The sequence below is a fragment of the Bos mutus genome, chromosome 5 (assembly GCF_027580195.1).
Source record: "Bos mutus isolate GX-2022 chromosome 5, NWIPB_WYAK_1.1, whole genome shotgun sequence".
In the NCBI taxonomy this organism is placed as follows: domain Eukaryota; kingdom Metazoa; phylum Chordata; class Mammalia; order Artiodactyla; family Bovidae; genus Bos; species Bos mutus.
In genome coordinates, this window is record NC_091621.1 from 43,907,561 (window position 1) to 43,934,900 (window position 27,340).

The 27,340-nt window shown below is 45.3% G+C and overlaps 1 protein-coding gene across 1 annotated transcript; it reads right to left on the reverse strand.

Annotated features, from left to right (window-relative positions):
* Position 1: 1 nt before the first annotated feature.
* SMAGP (small cell adhesion glycoprotein) lies at positions 2–25,921 on the reverse strand. Its single transcript, XM_070370811.1, has 4 exons — positions 25,739–25,921; positions 24,988–25,059; positions 2,489–2,569; positions 2–1,825 (listed from the first exon to the last, which is right to left on the reverse strand). The coding sequence occupies exons 2-4, from the start codon at positions 25,019–25,021 to the stop codon at positions 1,647–1,649; spliced, it is 294 nt and encodes a 97-aa protein (XP_070226912.1). The 5' UTR covers positions 25,022–25,059; positions 25,739–25,921; the 3' UTR covers positions 2–1,646.
* Between the last annotated feature and the right edge of the window lie 1,419 nt (positions 25,922–27,340).

Sequence of the window (27,340 nt, forward strand, 5' to 3'; positions counted from 1 at the left end):
CACTTCAAGGATTCTTTACTCAACTTTTTAGATCTCTTCTGTATATAACGTTTTTTATATCTCACCTAGAATTCAGATAAGTGTTGCTGTCATTGTTTTGTTTTTTTTCTTTTAATGAAGTCTTTGAAATAAATGCAGGAGTACAAGGCTAAGATTTGACCATTTTTATGAGATCCATTCTAGATTTTTAGATTTTTTTCATTTTATTTCCTAAGCACTTTGAGATTCTTAAAAGCCTATTAGGCCAGAGGAATTCAGAACATAAACTTAGAAATAAGGGAACAATTGAGTCTCCTCATTTGGAGGAGTCTCCTCCTGCCCTTAAGTTTGACTTGAGGAAAATGTTTTTTTAGTTTGACAACTTGTTAAGTTGTAAGTTGAGTGTGATCTTCGGTTTTTCCAAAATTCTGTTTGGAGAAATGCTGAAAACTGGAATATAAGTTGCTAAGATGAATTTCTCAACTCTTAGGTCTTACCTTGGGTGGACTTGAGCTTGAAAAATGAACGCAATATAGTTAAGACCTTGAAGGAGGTTTAGTTTAATTCCAAAGTAAACAATGCATGGAGAGTTAATGATTTCTACCAAAACGCTGTACCTTTTAAATATGCCTCATTTTGAGATGGATGAAATGAGATAGAAAGGGCACTGGTGGGAAAAGTCACAGGTTGTTCCTTGTTCCCTCTGTGTGTACACAGAATGGATCAGGGACATCCTGGCCTTTGCCAGGATGGAGGCTAAACAACTCATCTCCCAGGGTCTATTTCTAATGATCCTCTTCTAGGACAAACTTCCCAGGACCATCTCTGCTGCAAACGTGAGATTGTTCTGGGAACTTCTGAAACTTCCTGGGGCCCCCTTTGCTTGGGAGAGGACACAGGTAAGAGTTGAGTAAGCAAAAAATGGACATGAACTTGAGCAAACTCTGGGCAATAGAGGACAGGGAAGCCTGGCATGCTGCAGTTCATGGGGTCACAAAGGGTCGGACATGATTGAGAGGCTGAACAAAAACGACAGAGCAAACTGTCACAAAAGTTCCAGCAAAGGTAAGTCGAAGTGTAAAGATGGAGATTTTTTTGCACATGAGAATCTGATTTCTGTATCAATAAACAATTTTAATTCCGATAAAAATAGCATATATCTGGATCGTTGGGGGATAAGGAAAGGAAGGGCTCAGATTAAGGGACGTGGCATGTTCATCAGGAGGGAGGTCTCCACAGTTTCCTGGCCCAGCCTTTCCTTGTGCTCTGCCTCTGGGAAGAACTGAGGATACTACTTCCACTTGGCTTGTCACTCGGTGACCAGGTAAGGGACAGAGGAGCATCCAGTGACCCCCAACTCTCTTCTTCCCTTCAACCTGTGAAAAAGTGAAGATGCCTGGGCATGCACTCCAGTGTTGCCAGCCCAGCACCATCTCACTCATCAGTCAGAAGCTGAGTGACAGAGGCCTGGCTAGAGGCGTGAGCAGCTAGCTTTGTGTCCCCGGTCCATGGTGTCGGTGATGCTGGCATTTAGGCCCATGTCCTGGAAGGAGCTCAGGTCTACCCATATCAATCAACGCTTCTCACCGGTTTCAGGTAAAACTTTAACCTAATAAATAGTGTGATAGCACTGGAACCTGGATAAGCTCCTGGGGGCCTGGGAACCATTAGATGAAATATTCTTCCTTTTCTCTGCCCTTGGCTGAGTCATTCTCCATCAGGACAACGGCGCCGGGCTCGCCATCTGCGGGTTCGTAGGTGACGTAGCTGCCTTTGTTCTTGTACAGGTAAAAGAAGATCAAGATCACGACTGAGAGCAGGGTGAGGAAGACCACGGTGATAACAACTTGGAAAGGAGAGGGAAAATGCAGACATGTTTCAGGATTCGGGCGTCTCAGTAACTCACGGGGTCCCCTGCTTTAGACGATTCCCTCACTCGTAACGAGGAGCCTCATGCTGTTAACTAGCGTCTAAGTCCATATTCTCCCACCAAGTCCAACTTCCTCAGCACATGATATCCAGAGTCTCCTTGGGCTTAAGGACTTTTGATTTCTGTCAAAATGAACTCCTGCTCAACTAGTTCCTGATGATTATGATAGAAACGGAAGGAGGGAAACAGGAAATCGCTTATCCCAACAGGAAGAGTTTTTAAATCCATAGCCTCCTGTAGGGGTTTCTGACCCCTCCCATCCTCTCTCACCACTCAACAAACCACACACGTCCTCATCCCTACCCCCACACCCGACTGCAGCATCCATAGGCAGTGCATCTATTTGTGGCCATCTCCCAACCTCTCAATTACTGGCAGTGCCTCTGATGTGAAGCCTCTATGTGTGTAACATAACTTACATGCCAAAGTGAACCCACTAATAGATTTGGTCTCTAGTTTGTGGTGCTGTTCTGTACAGGGAGAATCTTAATCCATCACACTGGTTTCTTGGCTGTCTTTGGAGCAAGAGGGCCCCTGAGCTCAGAAGGCCCCTTGGATTTGACTCAGAGTCTTTGTTACCTGCAATGAGAGCTGTGCTGGCTTCAGCTTCCGGAGACAGGGCCTCAGTGGCCTGTAGAATTGTGGTAGCCATCAGTTCTTCTGGAAAATTTAACAAAGTGGAAAAGGAAATAGGGTGGATTCTTTTGTTCTAAAACACATATTTATCCTTCAATTTCACCACCCCCACTTCTGCCCTATTCAAACTTTCATCATTTAACTCTTATAGGATATCTGTATAGAAAAACCTGGAGAACAAAGGAGAAAACAAACCACCACAATGAACATTTTGATAGATTCCTCTCTGTCTAACATAGTAGTTAAGAGTATGGGCTCTAGAATCTCCTAGTGGTACAGTGGTTAGGACTCTGCATTTGCACTGCTGAGGGCCCGGGGTTTGATCCCTGGTCAGGGAACTAAGATTCTATAAATTGCACTGCCTGGCAAAAAAAAAACACACATACAAACATATATACATATATACCCGCAAGGTTCAAATCTGAACTCTATCTTTCACTAGCTGTGTCATTTTTGGAAAACTACCTAACCCATCTGTGCATTTGCAAACTGGTGATAACAGTACCTACTTTATAGGGTTGTTGTGACATGTAGTAATTCAATAGGGTATGTTATTGTTAGGAATATACATGTTTACATAAATGAGATCAAATAATGAATGCATATACGTGTATGTGTATTTATATTATAGAGCACATGCATTTCTTTAATGTTCTTACAAACTCTTTGTAAACATTTTGTTTAAATAATGAAACATTTCTCCTTCCCTCATTAAAACCCTTTTCTTCACTTTCAGAGTAGGCCTTGCAATTTCAAAATTTTTGAAATAAGGCCTCTCCTATCCTAAAATATATCCCATACCTCCTCCTGCTATATTGGTCTATCTGTCCTTCAGAGCCTGTAAGTCCCACTTCTAAAAAGTCACTACCCAGGCTTCCGTTTCCATAAGAAGTCAGGAAGCCTTTCAGTTTTCTCCTAGTCAGCATTTTACTGTAGGTGCTCCCCAGGTGGCGCTAGTGCTAAAGAACTCGCCTGTCAATGCAAGAGACTTAAGAGATTGGCTTGATCCCCGGGTTCAAGAAGCAGTGGCTGCGCAGGCGCTGGAGGGCTACTCCACGTTCAAGGTCAGGAGGGGCAGCTGTGAGGAGATACCCCTCGTCCAAGGTAAGGAGCAGCGGCTGCGCTTTGCTGGAGCAGCCATGAAGAGATACCCCACGTCCAAGGTAAGAGAAACCCAAGTAAGACGGTTAGGTGTAGCGAGAGGCATCAGAGGGCAGACACACTGAAACCATAATCACAGAAAACTAGTCAATCTAATCACACAGACCACAGCCTTGTCTAACTCAATGAAACTAAGCCATGCCATGTGGGGCCACCCAAGACGGGCGGGTCATGGTGGAGACGTCTGACAGAATGTGGTCCACTGGAGAAGGGAATGGCAAACCACTTCAGTGTTCTTGCCTTGAGAACCCGATGAACAGTATGAAAAGGCAAAGTGATAGGATACTGAAAGAGGAACTCCCCAGGTCAGTAGGTGCCCAGTATGCTACTGGAGATCAGTGGAGAAATAACTCCAGAAAGAATGAAGGGATGGAGCCAAAGCAAAAACACCACCCAGCTGTGGATGGGACTGGTGATAGAAGCAAGGTCTGATGCTGTAAGGAGCAATATTGCATAGGAACCTGGAATGTCAGGTCCATGAATCAAGGCAAATTGGAAGTGGTCAAACAGGAGATGGCAAGAGTGAACGTCGACATTCTAGGAATCAGCAAACTAAAATGGACTGGAATGGGTGAATTTAACTCAGATGACCATTATATCTACTACTGTGGGCAGGAATCCCTTAGAAGAAATGGAGTAGCCATCATGGTCAACAAAAGAGACCAAAATGTAGTACTTGGATGCAATCTCAAAAATGACAGGATGATCTCTGTTTGTTTCCAAGGCAAACCATTTAATATCACAGTAATCCAAGTCTATGCCCCAACCAGTAATGCTGAAGAAGCTGAAGTTGAACGGTTCTATGAAGACCTCCAAGACCTTTTAGAACTAACACCCAAAAAAGATGTCCTTTTCATTATAGGGGACTGGAATGCAAAAGTAGGAAGTCAAGAAACACCTGGGGTAACAGGCAAATGTGGCCTTAGAATATGGAATGAAGCAAAGGCTAATAGAGTTTTGCCGAGAGAACGCACTGGTCATAGCAAACACCCTCTTCCAACAACACAAGAGAAGACTCTACACATGGACATCACCAGATGGTCAACATCGAAATCAGACTGATTATATTCTTTGCAGCCAAAGATGGAGAAGCTCTATACAGTCAGCAAAAACAAGACCGGGAGCTGACTGTGGCTCAGATCATGAACTCCTTATTGCCAAATTCAGACTTAAATTGAAGAAAGTAGGGAAAAGCACTAGACCATTCAGGTATGACCTAGATCAAATCCCTTATGATTATACAGTGGAAGTGAGAAATAGATTTAAGGGACTAGATCTGATAGATAGAGTGCTTGATGAACTATGGACGAAGGTTCGTGACATTGTACAGAAGACAGGGATCAAGACCAACACCATGGAAAAGAAGTGCAAAAAAGCAAAATAGCTGTCTGAGGAGGCCTTACAAATAGCTGTGAAAAGAGAAGCAAAAAGCAAAAGAGAAAAGGCAAGACATAACCATCTGAATGCAGAGTTCCAAAGAATAGCAAGGAGAGATAAGAAAGCCTTCCTCAGCGATCAATGCAAAGAAATAGAGGAAAAGAACAGAATGGGAAAAACTAGAGATCTCTTCAAGAAAATTAGAGATATCAAGGGAACATTTCATGCAAAGATGGGCTCGATAAAGGACAGAAATAGTATGGACCTAACAGAAGCAGAAGATATTAAGAAGTAGTGGCAAGAATACACAGAACTGTACAAAAAAGATCTTCACGACCCAGATAATCACAATGGTGTAATCACTGACCTAGAGCCAGACATCCTGGAATGTGAAGTCAAGTGGGCCTTAGAAAGCATCACTACGAACAAAGCTAGTGGAGGTGATGGAATGCCAGTTGAGCTATTCCAAATCCTGAAAGATGATGCTGTGAAAGTGCTGCACTCAATATGCCAGCAAATTTGGAAAACTCAGCAGTGGCCACAGGACTGGAAAAGGTCAGTTTTCATTCCAATCCCAAAGAAAGGCAATGCCAAAGAATGCTCAAATCACTGCACAATTGTGCTCATCTCACACGCTAGTAAAGTAATGTTCAAAATTCTCTAAGCCAGGCTTCAGCAATATGTGAACCATGAACTTCCAGATGTTCAAGCTGGTTTTAGAAAAGGCAGAGGAACTAGAGATCAAATTGCCAACATCCGCTGGATCATTGAAAAAGCAAGAGAGTTCCAGGAAAACATCTATTTCTGCTTTATTGACTATGCCAAAGCCTTTGACTGTGTGGATCACAATAAACTGTGGAGAATTCTGAAACAGATGGGAATACCAGACTACCTGACCTGCCTCTTGAGAAACCTATATGCAGGTCAGGAAGCAACAGTTAGAACTGGACATGGAACAACAGACTGGTTCCAAATAGGAAAAGGAGTACATCAAGGCTGTATATTGTCACCCTGCTTATTTAACTTCTATGCAGAGTACATCATGAGAAACGCTGGGCTGGAAGAAGCACGAGCTGGAATCAAGATTGCCAGGAGAAATATCAATAACCTCAGATATGCAGATGACACCACCCTTATGGCAGAAAGTGAAGAAGAACTAAAAAGTCTCTTGATGAAAGTGAAAGAGGAGAGTGAAAAAGTTGGCTTAAAGCTCAGCATTCAGAAAACTAAGATCACGGCATCTGGTCCCATCACTTCATGGGAAATAGATGCGGAAACAGCAGAAACAGTGTCAGACTGTTTCCTTGGACTCCAAAATCACTACAGATGGTGACTGCAGCCATGAAATTAAACGACACTAAGGAAAGTTATGACCAACCTAGATAGCATATCCAAAAGCAGAGACATTACTTTGACAACAAAGTTTCGTCGAGTCAAGGCTATGGTTTTTCCTGTGGTCATGTATGGATGTGAGAGTTGGACTGTGAAGAAAGCTGAGCGCCGAAGAATTGATGCTTTTGAACTGTGGTGTTGGAGAAGACTCTTGAGAGTCCCTTGGACTGCAAGGAGTTCCAACCAGTCCATCCTAAAGGAGATCAGTCCTGGGGGTACTTTGGAAGGAATGATGCTAAAGCTGAAACTCCAGTACTTTGGCAACCTCATGTGAAGAGTTGACTCACTGGAAAAGACTCTGATGCTGGGAGAGATTGGGGGCAGGAGGAGAAGGGGATGACAGAGGATGAGATGGCTGGATGGTATCACCGACTCGATGGACATGAGTCTGAGTGAACTCCGGGAGTTGGTGATGGACAGGGAGGCCTGGTGTGCTGGGATTCATGGGGTCGCAAAGAGTCGGACACAAATGAGCAACTGAACTGAAGTGGGTTGGGAAGATCCTCTGGAGGAGGGCATAGCAACTCACTCCAGTATTCTTGCCTGGAGAATCCCATGGACAGAGGAGCCTCGTGGGCTATAGTCCATGGGGTTGCAAGGAGTCGGACATGACTGAAGTGGCTTAGCACATAGGGGTTTGAAAGGTAACAGTTAAGGAAGTATTACTGGGGACTCCCCTGGTAGTCCAGTGCTTAGGAATCTACCTGCCAATGCAGGAGACACGGGCTTGATCCCTGGTCCCAGAAGATTCCACATGCCCTGGGGCCACTAAGCCTTTGTGCTGTAATTACTGAAGCCCACACGCCTTAGAGCCCGTGCTCCATAAGAGAAGCCACTGCACTGCAACTAGAGAGGAGTCCCCACTTACTGCACCTGGGGCAAGCCTGCACACTGCAGTGCAGACCCACCGCAGCCAAAAGAAATATATAAACGCAGTAAAAAGCAAACAAAAATTCCATTCCTGCTGACAACAGACATTTCTTTCAATGTCTATTTAAAAGGAAAAAAAAAAGGAAACGTTACTGTGGAACAGAGATATCCCAGGGAAAATAGTCTGACTGACCCTGGAAGCACCCATAAGAGGCATCTCAACATGCACTTGATAATAGCTGTTGTGTAGTTGCTACGTTGTGTCTGACTCTTTCCCACCCCATGGACTGCAGCTCACCAGACTCCTCTGTCCATGGAGTTCCCCAAGAATACTGGAGTGGGTTGCCATTTCCTCCTCCAGGGGGTCTTTCTGACCCAGGAATTGAACCTGGGTCTCCTGCATTGGCAGGCTGATTCTTTACTGCTGAGCCACCAGGGAAGCCCAAATAGGAATAGTAGCATTCATTAAGTCTCACCTTCTGCCAGGTATGTGCCAGGTACACTGCTGCTGCTGCTGCTAAGTCGCTTCAGTCGTGTCCGACTCTGTGTGACCCCACAGACGGCAGCCCACCAGGCTCCCCCGTCCCTGGGATTCTCCAGGCAAGAACACTGGAGTGGGTTGCCATTTCCTTCTCCAATGCATGAAAGTGAAAAGTGAAAGTGAAGTTGCTCAGTCGTGTCCGACTCTTAGCGACCTCATGGACTGCAGCCCAACAGGCTCCTCCATTCATGGGATTTTCCAGGCAAGAGTACTGGAGTGGGTTGCCATTGCTGTCTCTGGCCAGGTACACTGGGGGTGAACAAAGAGACACCATCTACCTTCACGGAGCTCAGCCTCCACCACACCAAGTTCACAGTTAAGAACTGCGATACAGGTGGCAAAGGCAACATGCAGGTGAGCATGTGGCAGAGGGGCTGAGATAGTCTTCTGGCAAGAACAGCCCCCTCAGGAAGCAGGATTTGAGCTGCAAGCTGAAGCTGGGGTAGGAGTTTCCAGGGTGATAGGGGCGCGATATGGAGTACATCCTAGGCAGAGAGAAGAGCCTGCTCAAAGCTCTGAGACGAGAGGACGTGAAGGCCACTGTGACTGGAGCACAGGGAGTGAGCCTGATTCCTATCTTGTCTGACACCTTTGGGATTCCACCCAGGATAGTGGGGAATTCTGCAGATGATCCCAGTTTTAACAGCTGCCATTTGCTAAGTCCCTACTCTGTGCTGGGTACCTCCTACACACAATTATTAATCCTTAGAATACCAGTCATTTCACAGGAGGTGTTTTTATTTGCTAATGCGGACTCCAAAGCTCCAGGGAGAGTTGTGACATGTCCTGTATTACTCATGAAGGAACAGTGGAAGGAGTCACGATCTGAATCCAGGACTACCCCTCTCAAAGCCCAAGCAAGGTTTTTTTTTTTTAAATACTTTTTTGGCCACACCACACAACATGTGGGATCTTAGTTCCCTGACCAGGGGCCGAACCCACACCCCCTGCATTGGAAGTACAGAGTCTTACCCACTGGACAGCTGGTAAATCCCCCAAGCAAGCTATTTATACTAAACCTTCCTACCACTAGGGAACATCTTTTTTCCAACAGGGAAAAAAAGGAAAAAGTAGCGAAAGATAACTATGAGGTAGCACAAGATTTCCAAAAGTGCAAAGCTTTAAAAGATATGGACAAATACAGGAAAAATAAAACAGAAACAGAGGACCACAACCAAATACAGACTGTTGTGCTACAAAGATTGCTCTTTTAACGTGCACTTGCTCACAGGCGACTGGTGAACAGGGAATGATATCAGAATGATACCTGTCATGCTGGTTCATGTACAACTTCAAGCTTTCTACCACTAAAGAGTGAAAATCGAAAGTGTTGGTTGTTCAGTCATGTTCGACTCTTTGTAACCCACAGACTGTATGTAGCCTGGTAGGTTCCTCTGTCCATGGGATTCTCTAGGCAAGAATACTGGAGTGGGTTGTCATGGCCTCTTCCAGGGGATCTTCCTGACTCAGGGATCAAACCTGAGTCTCCTGTAGCTCCTGCATTGGCAGGCAGGTTCTTTTCCACTAGTACCATCAACTAAAGAGTACATTTTAGCAATAGAGAAAGACCTTAAGAAACATAAAATTCAGTATAAGTACCTTCCTTGGATGCAGGTATCAGTTGGTTTCCACTTATATTAAGCCATCTGGCGAAGCAATAAATGGAAACGAAGGTGGTAAAAAAATTTTCCCTCTATACAACACATCAGATGAAGGGAGACCCCTATATGAAATTTGCTAAGTTATTAAGCTGCTTCAGTCGTGTCCGACTCTATGCGACCCCATAGACGGCAGCCCACCAGGCTCCCCCGTCCCTGGGATTCTCCAGGCAAGAATACTGGAGTGGGTTACCATTTCCTTCTCCAATGCACGAAAGTGAAAAGTGAAAGTGAAGTCGCTCAGTCGTGTCCGACCCCCAGCGACCCCATGGACTGCAGCCTACCAGGCTCCTCCATCCATGGGATTCTCCAGGCAAGAGCACTGGAGTGGGGTGCCATTGCCATTATTTATCTCTATGCAAAAACACCAGAAGAAGGCAGATCCTACATCAGATTTTTAATTTTGATGAAAACAGTCTTTCTTGGAAGTGACATCTCTCTGGAACCTACCTCTAATCTAGCTGGAAGCACACTCCCCAGGGCACAGGGGTCTAGGACGGACAAGGATTCGAGGTTCAACTGTTAGCAGAGATTTGACTGCTAATATTTTAATTCAGATTGTTGTTGTAGTTCTAGGGTTCTTGTTACAAAGTTACATAAGTTTTGAGTGTTCTGTCCCAATTCTGTATTTCCTGTAAGCCCATTTCCAGTAACGTGATTTCAGAAGGTGAGTCTTAAAAAAAAATGCACATAAAAGCTAATAGCAGAAACTTACAGAACTGTATCAGGAAACTGTACACAGCTCCAGCTGGCAAAGGACACTGGAAGGACAATTTTAAAAGTGTTATATTTGGAGCAAAAACAAGGAAATGGGACAAGTCTGCTGTCTGGCACTGAAGCTAAGAGATTGGAGGTAACAGAGAGACTAGAACTCTTTCAGCCCCTTTTGCCTCTGTCTCCTGTCAAAGTGAATGATTTCTGCACTAAAAGAGTAGCAGGAGCCTTGGCGACACGGGGAAGTGAGCTCAAGAGAAGCGAAGCAAAAAGCACCAGGCTAATCTAAAAGGGATTCAGTTAAGTGACAGTCAAGGGCACTGAGAGGGTATGTTAATGGGACAGCTATTGGTGACACAGGAGCTTCTGAGAAAGACAGAGGGGCCAGAAGCCTGAAGGGCCACAGAATGGGGTGGGTTCTATAAACAACTGGTGGAAACTGATATCATTCCCAGCAAAATTCTAGTACAAGTTATAAGGGACTGCTTTGGGGGTCTTGAACTTGAAACCATAAGCATTAAGAGTTAGTGTGAGACCACTAGGAGTAAGCTAGGTCAGACAAGTCACACAGCCTTTTTAGACTGTCCAGAGAATGAGAAATTAAGAAGTTAATTCAATAAGTATTTATGGAGTATATACTTTGGACCAGCCTCTGTTCGATTATAGATTAGTTTGGTTATAGATTAGTGAACACAACAGGCAAAATCTCATGCGTTCATAGTTCCTTAAAAAAATTAAATAGAATTATCACATGATCCAGCAATTCCACTTCTGGGTATTTATCCAAAAGAAATGAAGGCAGGAACTGGGACTGCTTTTTGTACACCAATGTTCACAGCAGCATTATTCACATTAATAACTAAAGAGTGAAACAACTCAAGTGTCCATCAACAGATGAACAGATAAACACAACATGGCATAATTATATATATACATATGTGTGTGTGTGTATGTGTGTGTGTGTGTTATGTATATGGGCTTCCCTGGCTATGGTTTTTCCAGTAGTCATGTATGGATGTGAGAGTTGGACTGTGAAGAAAGCTGAGCGCTGAAGAATTCATGCTTTTGAACTGTGGTGTTGGAGAAGACTCTTGAGAGTTCCTTGGACTGCAAGGAGATCCAACCAGTCCATTCTAAAGGAGATCAGTCCTGGGTGTTCTTTGGAAGGAATGATGCTAAAGCTGAAACTCCAGTACTTTGGCCACCTCGTGCGAAGAGTTGACTCATTGGAAAAGACCCTGATGCTGGGAGAGATTGGGGGCAGGAGGAGAAGGGGATGACAGAGGATGAGATGGCTGGATGGCATCACCGACTCGATGGACGTGAGTCTGAGTGAACTCCGGGAGTTGGTGATGGACAGGGAGGCCTGGCGTGCTGCAATTCATGGGGTCGCAAAGAGTTGGACACGACTGAGTGATTGAACTGAACTGGTGCCTCAAATGGTAAAGAATCTGCCTACAATGCAAGAGACCTGGGTTTGATCTCTGCATTGGGAAGATCCCCTGGAGAACAGAATGGCTATCCATTCCCATATTCTTGCCTGGAGAATTCCAAGGACAGAGGAGCCTGGTGGGCTACAGTCCATGGAGTTGCAACGAGTCAGACACGACATACACACATACATGTGTATGTGTATACACACACACACAATGGAATATTATGAAGCATTAAAAAGGAAGGATGTTCTGACACATGCTACAACATGAACTTTGAAGACATGCTAACTGAAGTAAGCCAGTCACAAAAGCACAAATATCACATGATTCTACTTATTTGAGGTACCCAGAATAGTCAAATTCATAGATACAGAAAGTGGTTATCAGCAGCTGGGAGGAGAGGAGAATGAGGGGATACTGTTTAACAGGTACCGAGTTTCAGTTTGGGATGACAAGAAAGTTCTAGAGATGGATAATGGTGATGGCTGCAGAACAATGTGAATGTACATAATGCCATTAAACTGTATCCTTTAAAATGGTAAATTTTATGTTGTGTCTAATTTTTACCACAATTAAAAAAAAAAACAACCCATTTTGTCATACAATTTACATCCTGATTGGGGGAAGATGGACCATGAACAGATAAAGAAGTAAAGGTTGTACCACATTAGACTTTGGTTAGTGCTATGTAGAAAATAAAAGCAGGAAAGGGAATCAGGAGTTGGATTGTGAATGGGGTGGCCAGGGAGGTGACTTGAGTAAAATAAACACCTATAGAAGGTGAGGGGGGAATTCCCTGGCAGTCCAGAGTTTTCACTGCTGAGGGTGCAGGTTCAATCCCTGGTCAGGGAACCAAGATCCCACAGGCTGCATGGTGTACCGAAAAAAAACCACAACTGAGATTTCCCCATGGTCTAGTGCCTGGGAGTCCACCTGCCAATGCAGGGGACATGGGTTCAATCCCTGGTCTGGGAGGATTCCACATGCCTTGGGACAACTCCACAACTACTGACCCCATGCTCTACAGCCTGTGCTCTGCAACAAGAGGAGCCACCACAATGAGAAGCCCAAGAACCCCAACTAAAGAGCAGCACCCGCTCACTGCGACTAGAGAAAGCCCAAGCAAAGCAACGAAGACCTAGGACAACCATAAATAAATTAAAAAACTGGAATCTGGGAAGGAAGTCTGGACTAGAGATTTTAAAAGTCAGCACAGGGCTTCCTTGGTGGCTTAGTAGTAAAGAATCTGCCTGCCAATGCAGGAGATACAGGTTCGATCCCTGGCCCGGAAAAATCCCGCATGCTGCAGAAAACAACTCAGAGTCTGTGCTCTAGAGCCCAGGAGTCACAACTACTAAAGCCTGCATACCCTCGAGCCCATGCTCTGCAACAAGAGAAGCCACCACAACAAGAAGCCCCAGCACTGCAGCCAAGAGTAGTGCCCACTCGGCACGACGAGAGAAAAGCTGTCACAGCAGCAAAACCCAGCATAGCCATGAAGAAATAATTTATTAAAAAAAAATAAAAAGCCAGCATATTTACAAACATGAGACTGAATGAGATCACCAGGAGAGTAAGTACAGACAAAGAGGACCACGGACTGAGCCCAGGGAGGGTTAGGAGGCTGAGGAGTAGCAGCCAGACAGACCAAGCAGAAGGACTACCAGGATTTGCCATGCAGAGGTCATGAGGAACTTTGACAAGAGAAGTTTGGTGAAGTGCTGAGTATAAATCCCAGGTTTAAAGTGGGTTCAGGAAAAAAAGAGAAGGCAACCTAAATGTCACCTGACAGATGAATGGATCAGAAGACGTGGTGCGCGTGCACATGCGCGCACACACACACACACACACACACACACAGTGGGATATCACTCAGCCATAAAAAGAATGAAATAATGCCATTTGCAGCAACACGGATGGACCTAGAGATTGTCACACTAAGTAAGCCAGACAAAGACAAACATGATATGATATTGCTTATTGTAGAATCTAAAAAAAATAAATGAACTTATTTATAAAACAGAAATAAACCCAGACACAGAAAACAAATTTATGGTCACCAAAGGGGAAAGGGGGAAATTAGGAGCTTGGGATTAACACATACATGGTGCTGCTGTTGCTGCTGCTAAGTCGCTTCAGTTGTGTCCGACTCTGTGCGACCCCATAGATGGCAGCCCACCAGGCTCCCCCGTCCCTGGGATTCTCCAGGCAAGAACACTGGAGTGGGTAGCCATTTCCTTCTCCAATGCATGAAAGTGAAAAGTGAAAGTGAAGTTGCTCAGTCATATCTGACTCTTAGTGACCTCATGGACTGCAGCCCACCAGGCTCCTCCGTCCATGAGTACTGGAGTGGGGTGCCATTGCCTTCTCCAACATATACATGCTACTATCTATAAAATAATTAACCAACAAGGACCTACTGTATAACACAGGGAACTATATTCAATATTTTTTAATAACCTATAAGGGAAAAGAACCTGAAAAAGGATACATAAGTATCTACTGAATAAATAAATCATTGAATCACTTTGCTGTACACCTGAAACTAACACAATGTGTAAGTCAATAATTACAATTACACTTTAGTAAAAAAGAAAAAAAGAGAAGGAAAGGCACTGATGACAGTATATAAACTCTTGTTTTTTGCAAAGGTGAGCAGGGAAATAGAGCTATAGCTGGAGGGGGGAAGAGAGTTCAAGTTTTTCTTTCTTTTTTTTTTTTAATTTTTTTATTTTTTTGAGTTCAAGTTTTTCGTTTTTGCTTTTTGGATGGGAGAAATGACAGTATGTTTATGTATGGATACGAATGACTCAGATGAGAGGGAACAATTGACGGCTGGAGCCACGTCCTTGAAGGGATGGGATCCAGTGCACAGATGGAGGAACTGGCTGCAGACAGCAGAGATCACTCGTGATTAATGTGCACGTGGGCACAGAGGCGGGTAGTATGTAGATGGGGGCAGGGGAGCCTCCGGTAGTTCTGAGAACTCTAATTTGCTCCAGAAAATAGAAGGTCATGTCATCAACTTAAGAGTAAGGATGGGGAGGGGGTGGGTTAGGGGAGTTGAAGGTGCTGCCTGAATAGCTAGCGTCTCATCCGAGAACACATGATTGAGTGTTTATAATATCTCTGTGGACTAACACAGCCTGGCTTTATTGAGGACTAAGTGGAGTAGTAATTGGCCATCAAGGAATGGAGTGATGCCAGTCTAAACAGAGCTTCTTCCGCTGGGACTTGACCTTAGTTCTTTTTGAATTGATATTATTATGACAGACCATGCCAGGGCCAAATTAAGGCCTTTATGTAATTCAAAATAAAAATGTTAAATCACAAGATAGATATAACAAAGTCCAATAATACATTTTCCCCTTATGGTAACAACTCTTTTTTGAGTTGTTACAACTAGCTTTTTGGCTAGTGTTTTAAAAATAGTGAGGGGGACTTCCCTGGTGGGCCAGTGGCTGGGACTCCACGCTCCCAATGCAGGGGGCCTGGGTTTGATCCTTGGTCAGGGAACTAGATCCCACATGCCGCAACTAAGACCCAGCACAGCTAAATAAATAAAAATAAATATTTTAAAAATACACATAAATGAGGGAACTCCCTGGTAGTTCAGTGGCTAGGACTCTGTGCTCTTGCTGCTGAGGGCCCAGGAGCAATCCCTGCTCAGGGAATTAAGAGCCCACAAGTCGGGGAGCACGGCCCCCCAAAAAGTAAATATCAAATTCTTTGCAAGAGCTTTTGTTTTGGTGTTCTGCCTTATTGGTGCCTTCCACACAGGCCTAGTGTGGAAGGGTTTAGTGTCCTTCAGGTAAATACAGAGCCCAGTAGACCCAGGGAAGTTTTGGCAAATTTGTGAAAGACACAGTCAGAGGAGCCACTGATAAGTTGATAAACAGAGATTAAAAATGACTGGAGAAATGGGCCAGATTTAACAAGATGAGAATTCAACAGACTCCTTGCTCTTAGGTCCAGGAAATCAACTACTCACAAATAAAGCAGGGGGAAGCCACAGCTTAGTGGCAGCACCTATAAAAGACTTAGCAGTGGGATCAGTAGAAACTCACTGACGCTGGAAGCACAGACCTCAAAGCAGTGAAAGCGACAGGGAGGTGGTAGGATTTCGGACGCCTTTTAGTTTCTTCTATATCTTTTCCTTTATCTTTCAAATTTCTTACAATGATAATGACTTTTATAATCCTAAAATATTAAAAACTTGCTCTTATTTTCAGTTCAGTTAAGTCACTCAGTCGTGTCCGACTCTTTGCGACCCCATGAACTGCAGCATGTCAGGCCTCCCTGTCCATCACCAACTCCCGGAGTTCACCCAAACCCATGTCCATTGTGACGGTGATGCCATCCAACCATCTCATCCTCTGTCGTCCCCTTCTCCTCCTGCCCTCAATCTTTCCCAGCATCAGAGTCTTTTCCAATGAGTCAGCTCTCCGCATCAGGTGGCCAAAGTATTGGCGTTTCAGCTTCAACATCAGTCCCTCCAATGAACACCCAGGACTGATCTCCTTTAGGATGGAGTGGTTGGATCTCCTTGCAGTCCAAGGGACTCTCAAGAGTCTTCTCCAACACCACAGTTCAAAAGCATCAATTCTTCTCTGCTCAGCTTTCTTTATAGTCCATCTCTTGCATCCATACATGACTACTGGAAAAACCATAGCCTTGACTAGACCGTCCTTTGTTGGCAAAGTAAGGTCTCTGCTTTTTAATATGCTATCTAGGTTGGTCATAACTTTCCTTCCAAGGAGCAAGCATCTTTTAATTTCATGGCTGTGATCACCATCTGCAATGATTTTGGAGCCCAGAAAAATAAAGTCAGCCACTGTTTTCCCATCTATTTGCCATGAATTGATAGGATCGGATGCCATGATCTTTGTTTTCTGAATGTTGAGCTTTAAGCCAACTTTTTCACTCTCCACTTTCACTTTCATCAAGAGGCTCTTGAGTTCTTCTTCACTTTCTGCCATAAGGGTGGTGTCATCTGCATATCTGAGGTTATTGATATTTCTCCCAGCAATCTTGATTCCAGCCTGTGCTTCTTCCAGCCCAGCGTTTCTCATGTACTCTGCATAGAAGTTAAATAAGCAGGGTGACAATATACAGCCTGGACGCACTCCTTTTCCTATTTGGAACCAGTCTGTTGTTCCATGTCCAGTTCTAACTGTTGCTTCCTGACCTGAATATAGGTTTCTCAAGAGGCAGGTCAGGTGGTCTGGTATTCCCATCTCTTTCAGAAGTTTCCACAGTTTATTGTGATCCACACAGTCAAAGGCTTTGGCATAGTCAATAAAGCAGAAATAGATGTTTTTCTGAAACTCTCTTGCTTTTTTGATGATCCAGAGGGTGTTGGCAATTTGCACCATGAATATAAATATGGCCTCTAATAATGGTATCAGCAGTGCAGTCCCACTCTGTGCCACTCCTAGGCTGCTGAGTTGAGTCTGGGTGTTTTTGAGTTGAGCAGGCAACACATTGAATGGCTTGGAAACCATATCAGATAAGGAAAGCTTGCAAGAGAAAGCTCAGAGTGAAAACCCGGTCAGGAAGCAAGGACTAGGACTTGAGTGCTGTCTTCGAATACATCAACTTGTACAAGAGGACTACTGGCAGAAACTAATGGGAGATGGGTGTCTCCCCCAGAGAATGAAGGGCAAAGCGGGACAGATGCTCCATGGGGAACAGGAAAGAGAATTCCAGCTCAGAAAGGGTAGCTGAACTAGCTGACCCTCCAAGACTTTTCTCAGTCTTAATGTTAGAATTTTTGAAAATATGAAGTCTTTTATCAGAATTCTCTTCAAATTCAAATCTTCAAACTGGTGACATCTCAGTGAAATCTGTAGTTTGTTAACAGTATCGTGCCAGTGTTAATTTTTTGGTCTTCACAAATGTACTGTGGTTCTCCATATCGATGGCAAATGTACCGAATGACATTTGAGGTAACTAGAGGGTACTGTTTCTGTCCTTTATCCAGCCCATCTTTGCATGAAATGATCCCTTGGTATCTCTAATTTTCTTGAAGAGATCTCTAGTCTTTCCCATTCTGTTGTTTTCCTCTATTTCTTTGCATTGATCACTGAGGAAGGTTTTCTTATCTCTTCTTGCTATTCTTTGGAACTCTGCATTCAGATGCTTATGTCTTTCCTTTTCTCTTTTGCTTTTCGCTTCTCTTCTTTTCACAGCTATTTGTAAGGCCTTCCCAGATATCCACTTTGTCTCCTGCACAATGTCACGAATCTCCATCCATAGTTCATCAGGCACTCTGTCTATCAGATCTAGTCCCTTAAATCTATTTCTCACTTCCACTGTATAATTATAGGGGATTTGATTTAGGTCATACCTGAATGGTCTAGTGGTTTTCCCCACTTTCTTCAATTTAAGTCTGAATTTGGCAATAAGGAGTTCATGGTCTGAGCCACAGTCAGCTCCTGGTCTTGTTTTTGCTGACTGTATAGAGCTTCTCCATCTTTGGCTGCAAAGAATATAATCAATCTGATTTCGGTGTTCACCATCTGGTGATGTCCATGTGTAGAGTCTTCTCTTGTGTTGTTGGAAGAGGGTGTTTGTTATGACCAGTGCGTTCTCTCGGCAAAACTCTATTAGCCTTTGCCCTGCTTCATTCTGTATTCCAAGGCCACATTTGCCTGTTACCCCAGGTGTTTCTTGACTTCCTTCCTACTTTTGCATTCCAGTCCAGAATATAAATTGCATTATATATTCCCTATAATGAAAAGGACATCTTTTTTGGGTGTTAGTTCTAAAAGGTCTTGGAGGTCTTCATAGAACCATTCAACTTCAGCTTCTTCAGCGCCACTGGTTGGGGCATAGACTTGGATTACTGTGATACTGAATGGTTTGCCTTGGAAACGAAGAGATCATTCTGTTGTTTTTGAGATGGCATCCAAGTACTGCATTTTGGACTCTTTTGTTGACCATGATGGCTACTCCATTTCTTCTAAGGGATTCCTGCCCACAGTAGTAGATATAATGGTCATCTGAGTTAAATTCACCCATTCTAGTCCATTTTAGTTTGCTGATTCCTAGAATGTCGACGTTCACTCTTGCCATCTCCTGTTTGACCACTTCCAATTTGCCTTGATTCATGGACCTGACATTCCAGGTTCCTATGCAATATTGCTCTTTACAGCATCAGATCTTGTTTCTATCACCAGTCCCACCCACAACTGGGTGTTGTTTTTGCTTTGGCTCCATCCCTTCATTCTTTCTGGAGTTATTTCTCCACTGATCTCCAGTAGCATACTGGGCACCTACCGACCTGGGGAGTTCCTCTTTCAGTATCCTATCATTTTGCCTTTTCATACTGTTCATGGGGCTCTCAAGGCAAGAATACTGAAGTGGTTTGCCATTCCCTTCTCCAGTGGACCACATTCTGTCAGACTTCTTCCACCATGACCCGCCCATCTTGGGTGGCCCCACATGGCATGGCTTAGTTTCATTGAGTTAGACAAGGCTGTGGTCCATGTAATTAGATTGACTAGGGCAAGGAGATCCAACCAGTCCATTCTAAAGGAGAGCAGTCCTGGGTGTTCTTTGGAAGGACTGATGCTAAAACTGAAACTCCAATATTTTGGCCACCTCATGCGAAGAGTTGACTCATTGGAAAAGACTCTGATGCTGGGAGGGATTGGGGGCCGGAAGAGAAGGGGGTGACAGGATGAGATGGCTGGATGGCATCACTGACTCGATGGACGTGAGTCTGAGTGAACTCCAGGAGTTGGTGATGCACAGGGAGGCCTGGCGTGCTGCGATTCATGGGGTCGCAAAGAGTCGGACACGACTGAGCGACTGAACTGAACTGAACTGAAAGGGTACTGTACTCATTTTTCAACTTTTCTATAAACTTAACATTATTCCAAAATAAAATGTCTATTAAAAAGACTGGGTATACGTTTGTGTATATAACTGGTTCACTTTACTGTACAGCAGAAACAAACACAACATTGTAAATCAACTATACTTCAATTAAAAAAAGAAATCAGGGTCTTGCCTGGTGGTTCAGTGGTTAAAACTTTTGAGCTTCCACTACATGGGGCAGAGGTTGGATCCCTTGTGAGGGAACTAAGATTCTACACATCATGTGGTATCAGATCAGATCAGATCAGTCGCTCAGTCATGTCCGACTCTTTGCGACCCCATGAATCGCAGCACGCCAGGCCTCCCTGTCCATCACCAACTCCCGGAGTAGCCAAAAAAAAAAAACAAAACAAGAAGAAGAATATGAGCTCAACTCTATGCAGTAGAATTTTTCTCAGACTATGGTCACAGGATGTTCGAGTGAATGAGCTGGGGCCTTTGGGCCGACACAAGATTTGAACCCGTGTCTCTTATGCCTCCTGCATGGGCAGTCGGGTTGTTTACCACTAGGGCTACTTGGGAAGTCCAAGTATCACAATGGTAATCTATATTTGTGACTTAGAGCTCACAAAACATAGGCTATTTTATCTCCACTCCAAGAATGTGATGTAACTAGGGTTGGTGTTATCACTACGTACAAGCCAAAAAACTGAGGCAGCTCAGCAAGCTTCATCCACCAGCCCCCCGTCACTCAGCGGTTGGCTGGGCCAGGCTACAAATTTGTCTCCTCACTTTAAGGTTCTCTCCAAAGTCTGGAACCATCCCTGTTCACTCCAGCCTGAACAGTTTGTTGAACTGTCCACTGGGTTTGGTTCTCAGAGCTTGACTGCAGGATGGAAAGGGTGTTCACTGAAGCACCGTTTGCAAGAGTGACACATATCTGAACATCTATCAGCAGAGGAATGATTGAATAAATGACAGGCCATTCATTCTGGAAATAGTACACAGTTGTTAAAAAGAATGTGGTAGAGCTGCAATTACTGGAACAGAATATATGGTTAGACAAAAAAAGCACGTTGCTAGGGCAGTATGTGTAATATGATTACATGTTTGTAAAGAAAAAGTAAGTTAAAATAAAACTATAAACACACACACATATATACACACACAGAGAGAGAAGTCTAGAAGGTTATTCCCTGAGGGGGATGTAATAGCTTTGTAATGAAAAAAACAACAATGAAATAAACTAAGTTCAGGAAACCTGGCATTAAGTGGAAGGAATGGTTTACTTCCATGATCTCCTTTTCTTATCCCATTTCTCTCCTGTCTCCTCTTCCAAACAAAGGAATAAGAATGCTTCTTTGTTCCTTCCCTTCTTAGACATGGAAAGACTGTAGCACTGATTTTCTTTAAGGAGGGAGGCCTGGGGCTGAGGACCACAAGATTTGAGATTTGAGGCTAACCCAAATCCTAACCTACAGTAAATGAACTTCAAGATCTATTTGGCTCACCTACCCTTTTTTTTTGTTGTTAATGTTAACCTAGATACTGGTTGGTTTCTTTGTAGCCCTTGTTCCTGGGCTAAATCTCTTATCACTGAGACATCAGATCCTTTGCCACCTGAGTCTGCCAACCTACTTATTTGCTCTAGCCCTGCCCAGCACAGGGCGGCTCCCTGAGTTCTCCTTTCCATGGGAACCCACCCTGAAATTCTGCTTCCTTTCTTCTTCCTTCTTTTTCATGTGCCCCGGCCATGAGGTGGAGTGGCTGAGAGCAGCACACTATGATGGAAAGAATACAGGCTTTAGAATAAATCAGACTTGGCACACTATCCTGCCTCTGCCATTATCAGTCAGAGAAAGCAATGGCACCCCACTCCAGTACTCTTGCCTGGAAAATCCCATGGACGGGGGAGCCTGGTTTGCAGTCCATGGGGTCGCTAGGAGTCGGACACGACTGAGTGACTTCACGTTCACTTTTCACTTTCATGCATTGGAGAAGGAAATGGCAATCCACTCCAGTGTTCTTGCCTGGAGAATCCCAGGGACAGGGGAGCCTGGTGGGTTGCCATCTCTGGGGTCGCACGGAATCGGACATGACTGAAGCTACTTAGCAGCAGCAGCCATTATCAGTTGCTTAACCTTGGGAGAGTTTCTTAACCTCTGAACATTTAACTTCTCTGAACCTCAGTTTTTGCTTCTTTAAAATAAGAATGAAACATTCTCACAGGACTTTCCTGATGGTCCAGTGGTTGAGAATCTGCCTGCCAATGCAGGGGACACAGGATTGATCCCTAGTCTGGGAAGATCCCACATGCCTCAGGGCTACTAAGTCCGTGCGCCACAGTTAATGAAGCCCATGCACACTAGAGCCCATGCTCTGCAACAAGAGAAGTCATCGCAAAGAGAAGCCTGTGCATGGCAACAAAGAGTGGCACCCACTTGCTGCAACTAGAGAAAGCCTGTGCACAGCAATGAGCACCCAGTGTAGCCAAAAATAAATAAATAAATAAAGTTTTAATAAGTGCTCATAGGATTGTGATGAAGAATAACCATGATGAAAACCCCTGAGCGTCTAATCTAGAGTGAGGACAACCTAGTGTGACTAGGTGGCAAGGGATTGGGCTTTACTTGGTGGGGTGGGCAGAGCCCACAATGCCAAGTTCCACTCTACTTTCCTTCCAAGAGGGCAACTTATGTACTATGTACAACAGGCAACGTGCTAGGATCCACAATACTTCTAGGGGCCCATGAAAATGTTTTTTAATGATCTTAATTTCTTTTAAATCAGAAGAAAAAATTGATGAATGTTTATGTCTAGGACATTGTAATATTGTTATATCAATCAATTAATTATAAATATAATCATTAGTGATTGTATTATATTGATATTATATTCTTCCTTACAGCAACACAGTTGTAAAATACAATTTTTAATATATTACCTTTTTCAAATGGAGGAATGGGCCCACAAAGGCACACGTGCTAAGGGCCCATGAAAGTTACAATGTGGCCCTTACTTTTAACCCTCTTAAAGTCCTCCTTGGGGAGGACTTTACAGATTGACTGAGGAAAATGGATGTGAGAGGGCATAGGTAGGGAGGTGGGGAAGAGACATGCAAGGCCCTCAATGATCACATTCTTCCCAGTGCAAGCTCTCACCCTGTGGAATTTTTTCCATTTCTGTCCTAGGAACTTTATTAATACATTTGCTTGGACTCATTGGGTAGGGGACCATATGGTATGTTCTAAAATACCACTCTACTCAAGTCATTTGGTGGGTCAAAATTGTAAATATACAACTCAACAACAAAAAAACCAGACAATTAAAAAATGGGCAAGGACTTGAACAGACATTTCTCCAAAGAAGATATACAGATGCCAATAAACACATGAAAAGAGGTTCAACACCACTAGTCATTAGGGAAATGTAAATCAAAACCACAGTGAGATACCATTCACACCCATTCGGATAGCCACTATCAAAAATCAAAAAATAACAAGTGTTGTAGAGATGTAGAGAAATTGGAACCCTAAGCATTGCTGGTAAGAATGTAAAGTGTACAGCTGGGAAACAGTATGACAGGTCTTCAAAAAATTAAACAGAATTACCACACATTTTTGCAATTCTACTTCTGGGTATAAATCCAAAAGAATTGAAAGCAGGGACTCAAAGAGATATTTGTAAAACCATGTTCACAGCAGCAGTATTCACAACAGCCAAGCAAGCCAAGTATCTACTGATGAATGAATGAATAAAAAAAATGATGTACTTATATACATATATATGTATATAATATTACTCAGCCTTAAAAAGGAAGGAAATTCTGACACATGCTACAAAATGGATGTGCCTCGGAAATGTTATGCTAACTGAAATAAGCCAGACACAAAAGGACAAATTTTGTATGATTCCACTTACACTAGGTACTTAGTCAAATACAAACAGATCAAAAGTATAATGGTGGAGGCCAGGGGCTGTGGGGCACGTAGAATGAACAGTTATTATTTAATAGATACAGAAGTTCAGTTCGGGAAGGAGAAAAATTCTGGAGATGGATGGTGGTGATAACTGCAGAGCAACGTGAATGTCAATCAATACTTAACAGCACTGAACAACATGCCAAAAAATAATCAAAATGGTAACATTTATATTATGTTTATCTTATCACCAACTTAAAAAAAAAAAACAGGAATGTATATAGTTCTCCTTTTGCCCAAGTTCTAATTCCTTAGCTGCCAGCCAAGCGTCACTTCTCTTCCCTACAGGCAGGTATACTCTGGAGGCCCTGTCTTCTCCCTCAGGATACCCTCCAGGGTAAGCACAGGCTCTGCAGCTCACAAGAGGTGGCACTGCCTTTGTCCGGAATCCCTGCTGCACCCCTCTTGGCCTGTATAAACCTCACCCATCCTTCAAGCGTTAGTGCTTCATCCCCTTCCCCACTCATGAAGCCTGTACTGACTAATCCAGCTGGTTACCCATTTCTGCCTTTTCTTATCTCTCAGCAGACAACTAAAGATCTGCATTGTGTTCATCACCAGTCATACAGGACAGCGCCTTCAACTTCCCCTGGGGTTCTCACTCACTTGTTTCCGCAACAGAAAAGCAGAGAATGTCTATCCTAATGACAGATGAGACCGTATATGAAAACAAAAGTATACAGACTAACCAAGGTTTCATTCTTCCCTCATCCCAATTAACATGCAATGAAAACAAGCTTAGTTTGTCCAGCTAAGTTTGTTTATGAAATGAAAGGCAGGACTCCATTCTCAATGTGAAGCAGAAGAAGGGATACTAGCCTGAGGAACAAGGGTTAACAATAGTTTCAGGAACAAGGGGTTTTGATGCTGGAGTGAATCATCAGAGGAGTGGAATTAGAAAGCAGGCTGAGGGACTTCCCTGGCAGTCCTGTGGTTAAGAATCTGCGCCTCCACTGTAGGGGGCCAGGTTCAGTCCCTGGTGAGGGAACTAAGACGCCACACGGCAGAGATTTGGGGAATCCCACACAACCAGGGCCCGGGGGAAAAAACAAGCAGAATCCCTTCCCAGGAATAGACGGACTTTTCTTACAAGCACCCAGTAATAATAACCCATGTTTTTGAGTGTTTACTAGATACCAGACACTGTGTTCAGTGTTTTACATGGATTATCTCATTTCACCCTCACAGATAATCTCCTAAGGTACTATTTCCCCCATTTTACAAATGAGGAGACTGGCGCTAAGAAGGTAGATAATTCACTCAAGGTCACAAAGCTCTAAGTGGTACCAGGAATGGGCCCAGGTCCATGAAACTCGATTCAAACTGTACTGAAGCGTGCAGTCAGGTTGCCTTTGGCTTCCTCCCGGGTTCTGTGGTGTCAGGCAGGTGGAGAGTGGCGGAAGAGTCTTCCCTTTTGGGCTGAGGCCTCAGGGAATTCCGGAACTGGGCTGGGGGTGAGGGACTTGAACTGGGAGAGGCGCTCACCTACCTGCTGGAGGAGGCGTGGTTGGAAAGCTAGTCATCGCGGTAGGTGATCGGGCACCGGTAGGGAGGTGCGGGTCTGTAGGAAAAGGGACAGAGCCCAGCATGAGGTGGGTGGGCCCGTGCCTGGGGCTGAAAACGACCGGAAATCCCAAGAAAGCCTCTGGTGCCAGGTTTTCCTGAATCCCTTCGCCTCCCCCCACCCACCCTTTCCCCTTTAAGCGTCTATCCCGAGATCCCTTCACTGGGTCACCACGTTTACCTAGGAGGTTTATCAAGGCCTGAGAAAGGTAGGTAGAGTCTGCAAATTAGCAACGGACCCGGGCTCGCCCAGGCGCGGTAATAGGTTCCCCCCCTACCACCGGCTCTCCCCCAGCCCGCGAGTTGGGGGAGCCGTCCACTAGGTGTCAGGAGAGCGCAGGGAGGGCAGGCCCCGGCCCAGGCTCGGTGGCGGCGCGGGGGCAGGGACCCGGCCCCGCTGGGGGAGCCAGGAGCAGGGAACCGGATGGAGGGTCCTCAATCGTCCGCCGGCCCGTCCGAGACGGCCGGTTGTCGGGGCCCGGCTCGCCGCCCCCCAGCGCCCCTCGGTTGTCCGCTGCGCCGTCCGCGCGGTCTACCGACCCCCGCTGGCCGGGCCCCTGGGCCCGCCCCCCACTTGGCCCTGCCGAGACTGGGACACCCTGGGGCCCTCGCCGCGTCCACGATCGTCGGGGCTCGCGGCCCCCGCCCCGGCCCGACTCCGCCCCGGCCCCCTTTACCGCGCCAGGCAGGGCTTGCTGCGCTCCGAGGGCGGCCCGTCCCGGGCACCGGTTCCGAGCCGCCGCGACGGGAGGCTCCAGCAGAGGCCCAAGTTCGGCAGCTCTGGGTTTCAGTTCCTCCGCGGCCGCGGTGGCTGCGGTGTGAGTGTGGGCGCCCGGCGCGCCCGGCCCTCCCGCCCTGCGCAGTCCCCTCCCCTGCGTGCTCACCTTACCAGTCGGACGGGCGGCGGGGACGGGCGGACGCCGCGCGTCCCTCTCAACTCGACGGGGGCGGGCACCGCAGGCAACGCGGGGACCCGCCGGGGACTCGGAGCTGAGGAAGCGCGCAGGGACGGGCAGAGTTAGCTGCCGAGGCCGGCGGGAGTAGGGGTGGGGGTGGGGTGGGGGCGGCCGACTGGGTGGGACAGGAAAAGAGGAGAGAAACCGCCCTCTGCAGGTTCCCTCTGCCCGCCGGGCCGCCTCTTGCTCCCCCGGGAGGAAAGGCTGCTTTTCCTTCTCCGATTGTCACTTTACTCTCCATCCGGAGCCGCTTCCTCCCCCGCCTCGAGGCTTCAGAGGGCACGGGATCTGATGAGCCCCGGGTTAGTGCGATCCATCCGCTTTCCCCGCCACCGACATTATTTGAATTTTCAGCAAATGAAAAGTTACATTTCACTTGAGTTTGCATGTCATTTACGTAAATAGGCCTGTGTGCAGAAGCTTGGAACCTTAAGCTAACGTAGTGGGCACACCTCGGGCCGGGGAGCATGGGGGTGCGGTGGGGAGAGGAAAGATGCCCGAATTCTTCTGAAGAGATGTGGTACAGAGGTTAAGAGACTCGTGGACTTGGGACTCAAACAGTCCCAGCTCCGCTGCTTCTTAGCCGTGTGACTTTGGGCAGATTAGTTAACATGTCTAAAATCTGATCCCTCATCCCTGAAATGGGGGACTGAAAAATCATGCCCTTTCAGTGTGGTTCTAGCACCTGGGAAACACCTCCATTTGAGACTAATTAATGCCAGACTTTAGTTACCTCTTGACTCACTTCTTTGTGGCAGGAAATGTTCCCAATTAGTGAGCTCGATGAGTAAGGCTGTAATGTCAGTGTTAACACAGGCTCTGGAATCTGCCCTGCCGTTTGATCTTGGACAGTTCTGTTTCATTTCTCTTATCTGGAGCAGTACCTGTCTCATAGAATTACTGTGGGGATGGAACGAGTTCATATATTTAAAGCATTAGAAGCTTACCTGGCACAATAGTAAGTGCTCAGTACATGTTATCTTGGCTTCTTACTTACTAGTTAGAACTCTTACGTTGCTCGTCTTCCCTCTAAGTGTTACAGACTTCTATGCTTGCTTCTTATTCCTGGAAGTTCTCTAGCTTTGGGAATCAATATTTATATAAATTAGATAGAGGCATGAATTGTACTTGCTCATTTGGGAAACAAGGACTGAAAGACAGAGTCTCAGAGAATAGGGGCATAGAATAAGGGGAAAAAAGCAAAGACTGCATCTAGAGGGTGGGGGGGTGGTTAAAGAGGGCGGGGACACATGTATACCTATGGCTGATTCATGTTGATGTGTGGCAGAGGCCAACAAGATACTGTGAAGCAATTTTCCTTCA

What these genes read in the sequence shown, in the direction of transcription:
- SMAGP (XM_070370811.1), bottom strand. Translation starts at nt 25,021, where the DNA reads ATGACTAGCTTTCCAACCACGCCTCCTCCAGCAG. An exon ending in AACCACGCCTCCTCCAGCAG is followed by an intron (nt 2,570 to 24,987) that starts GTAGGTGAGCGC and finishes TAAATTTTCCAG; the next exon opens with AAGAACTGATGGCTACCACA. An exon ending in CAGCACAGCTCTCATTGCAG is followed by an intron (nt 1,826 to 2,488) that starts GTAACAAAGACT and finishes CTCCTTTCCAAG; the next exon opens with TTGTTATCACCGTGGTCTTC.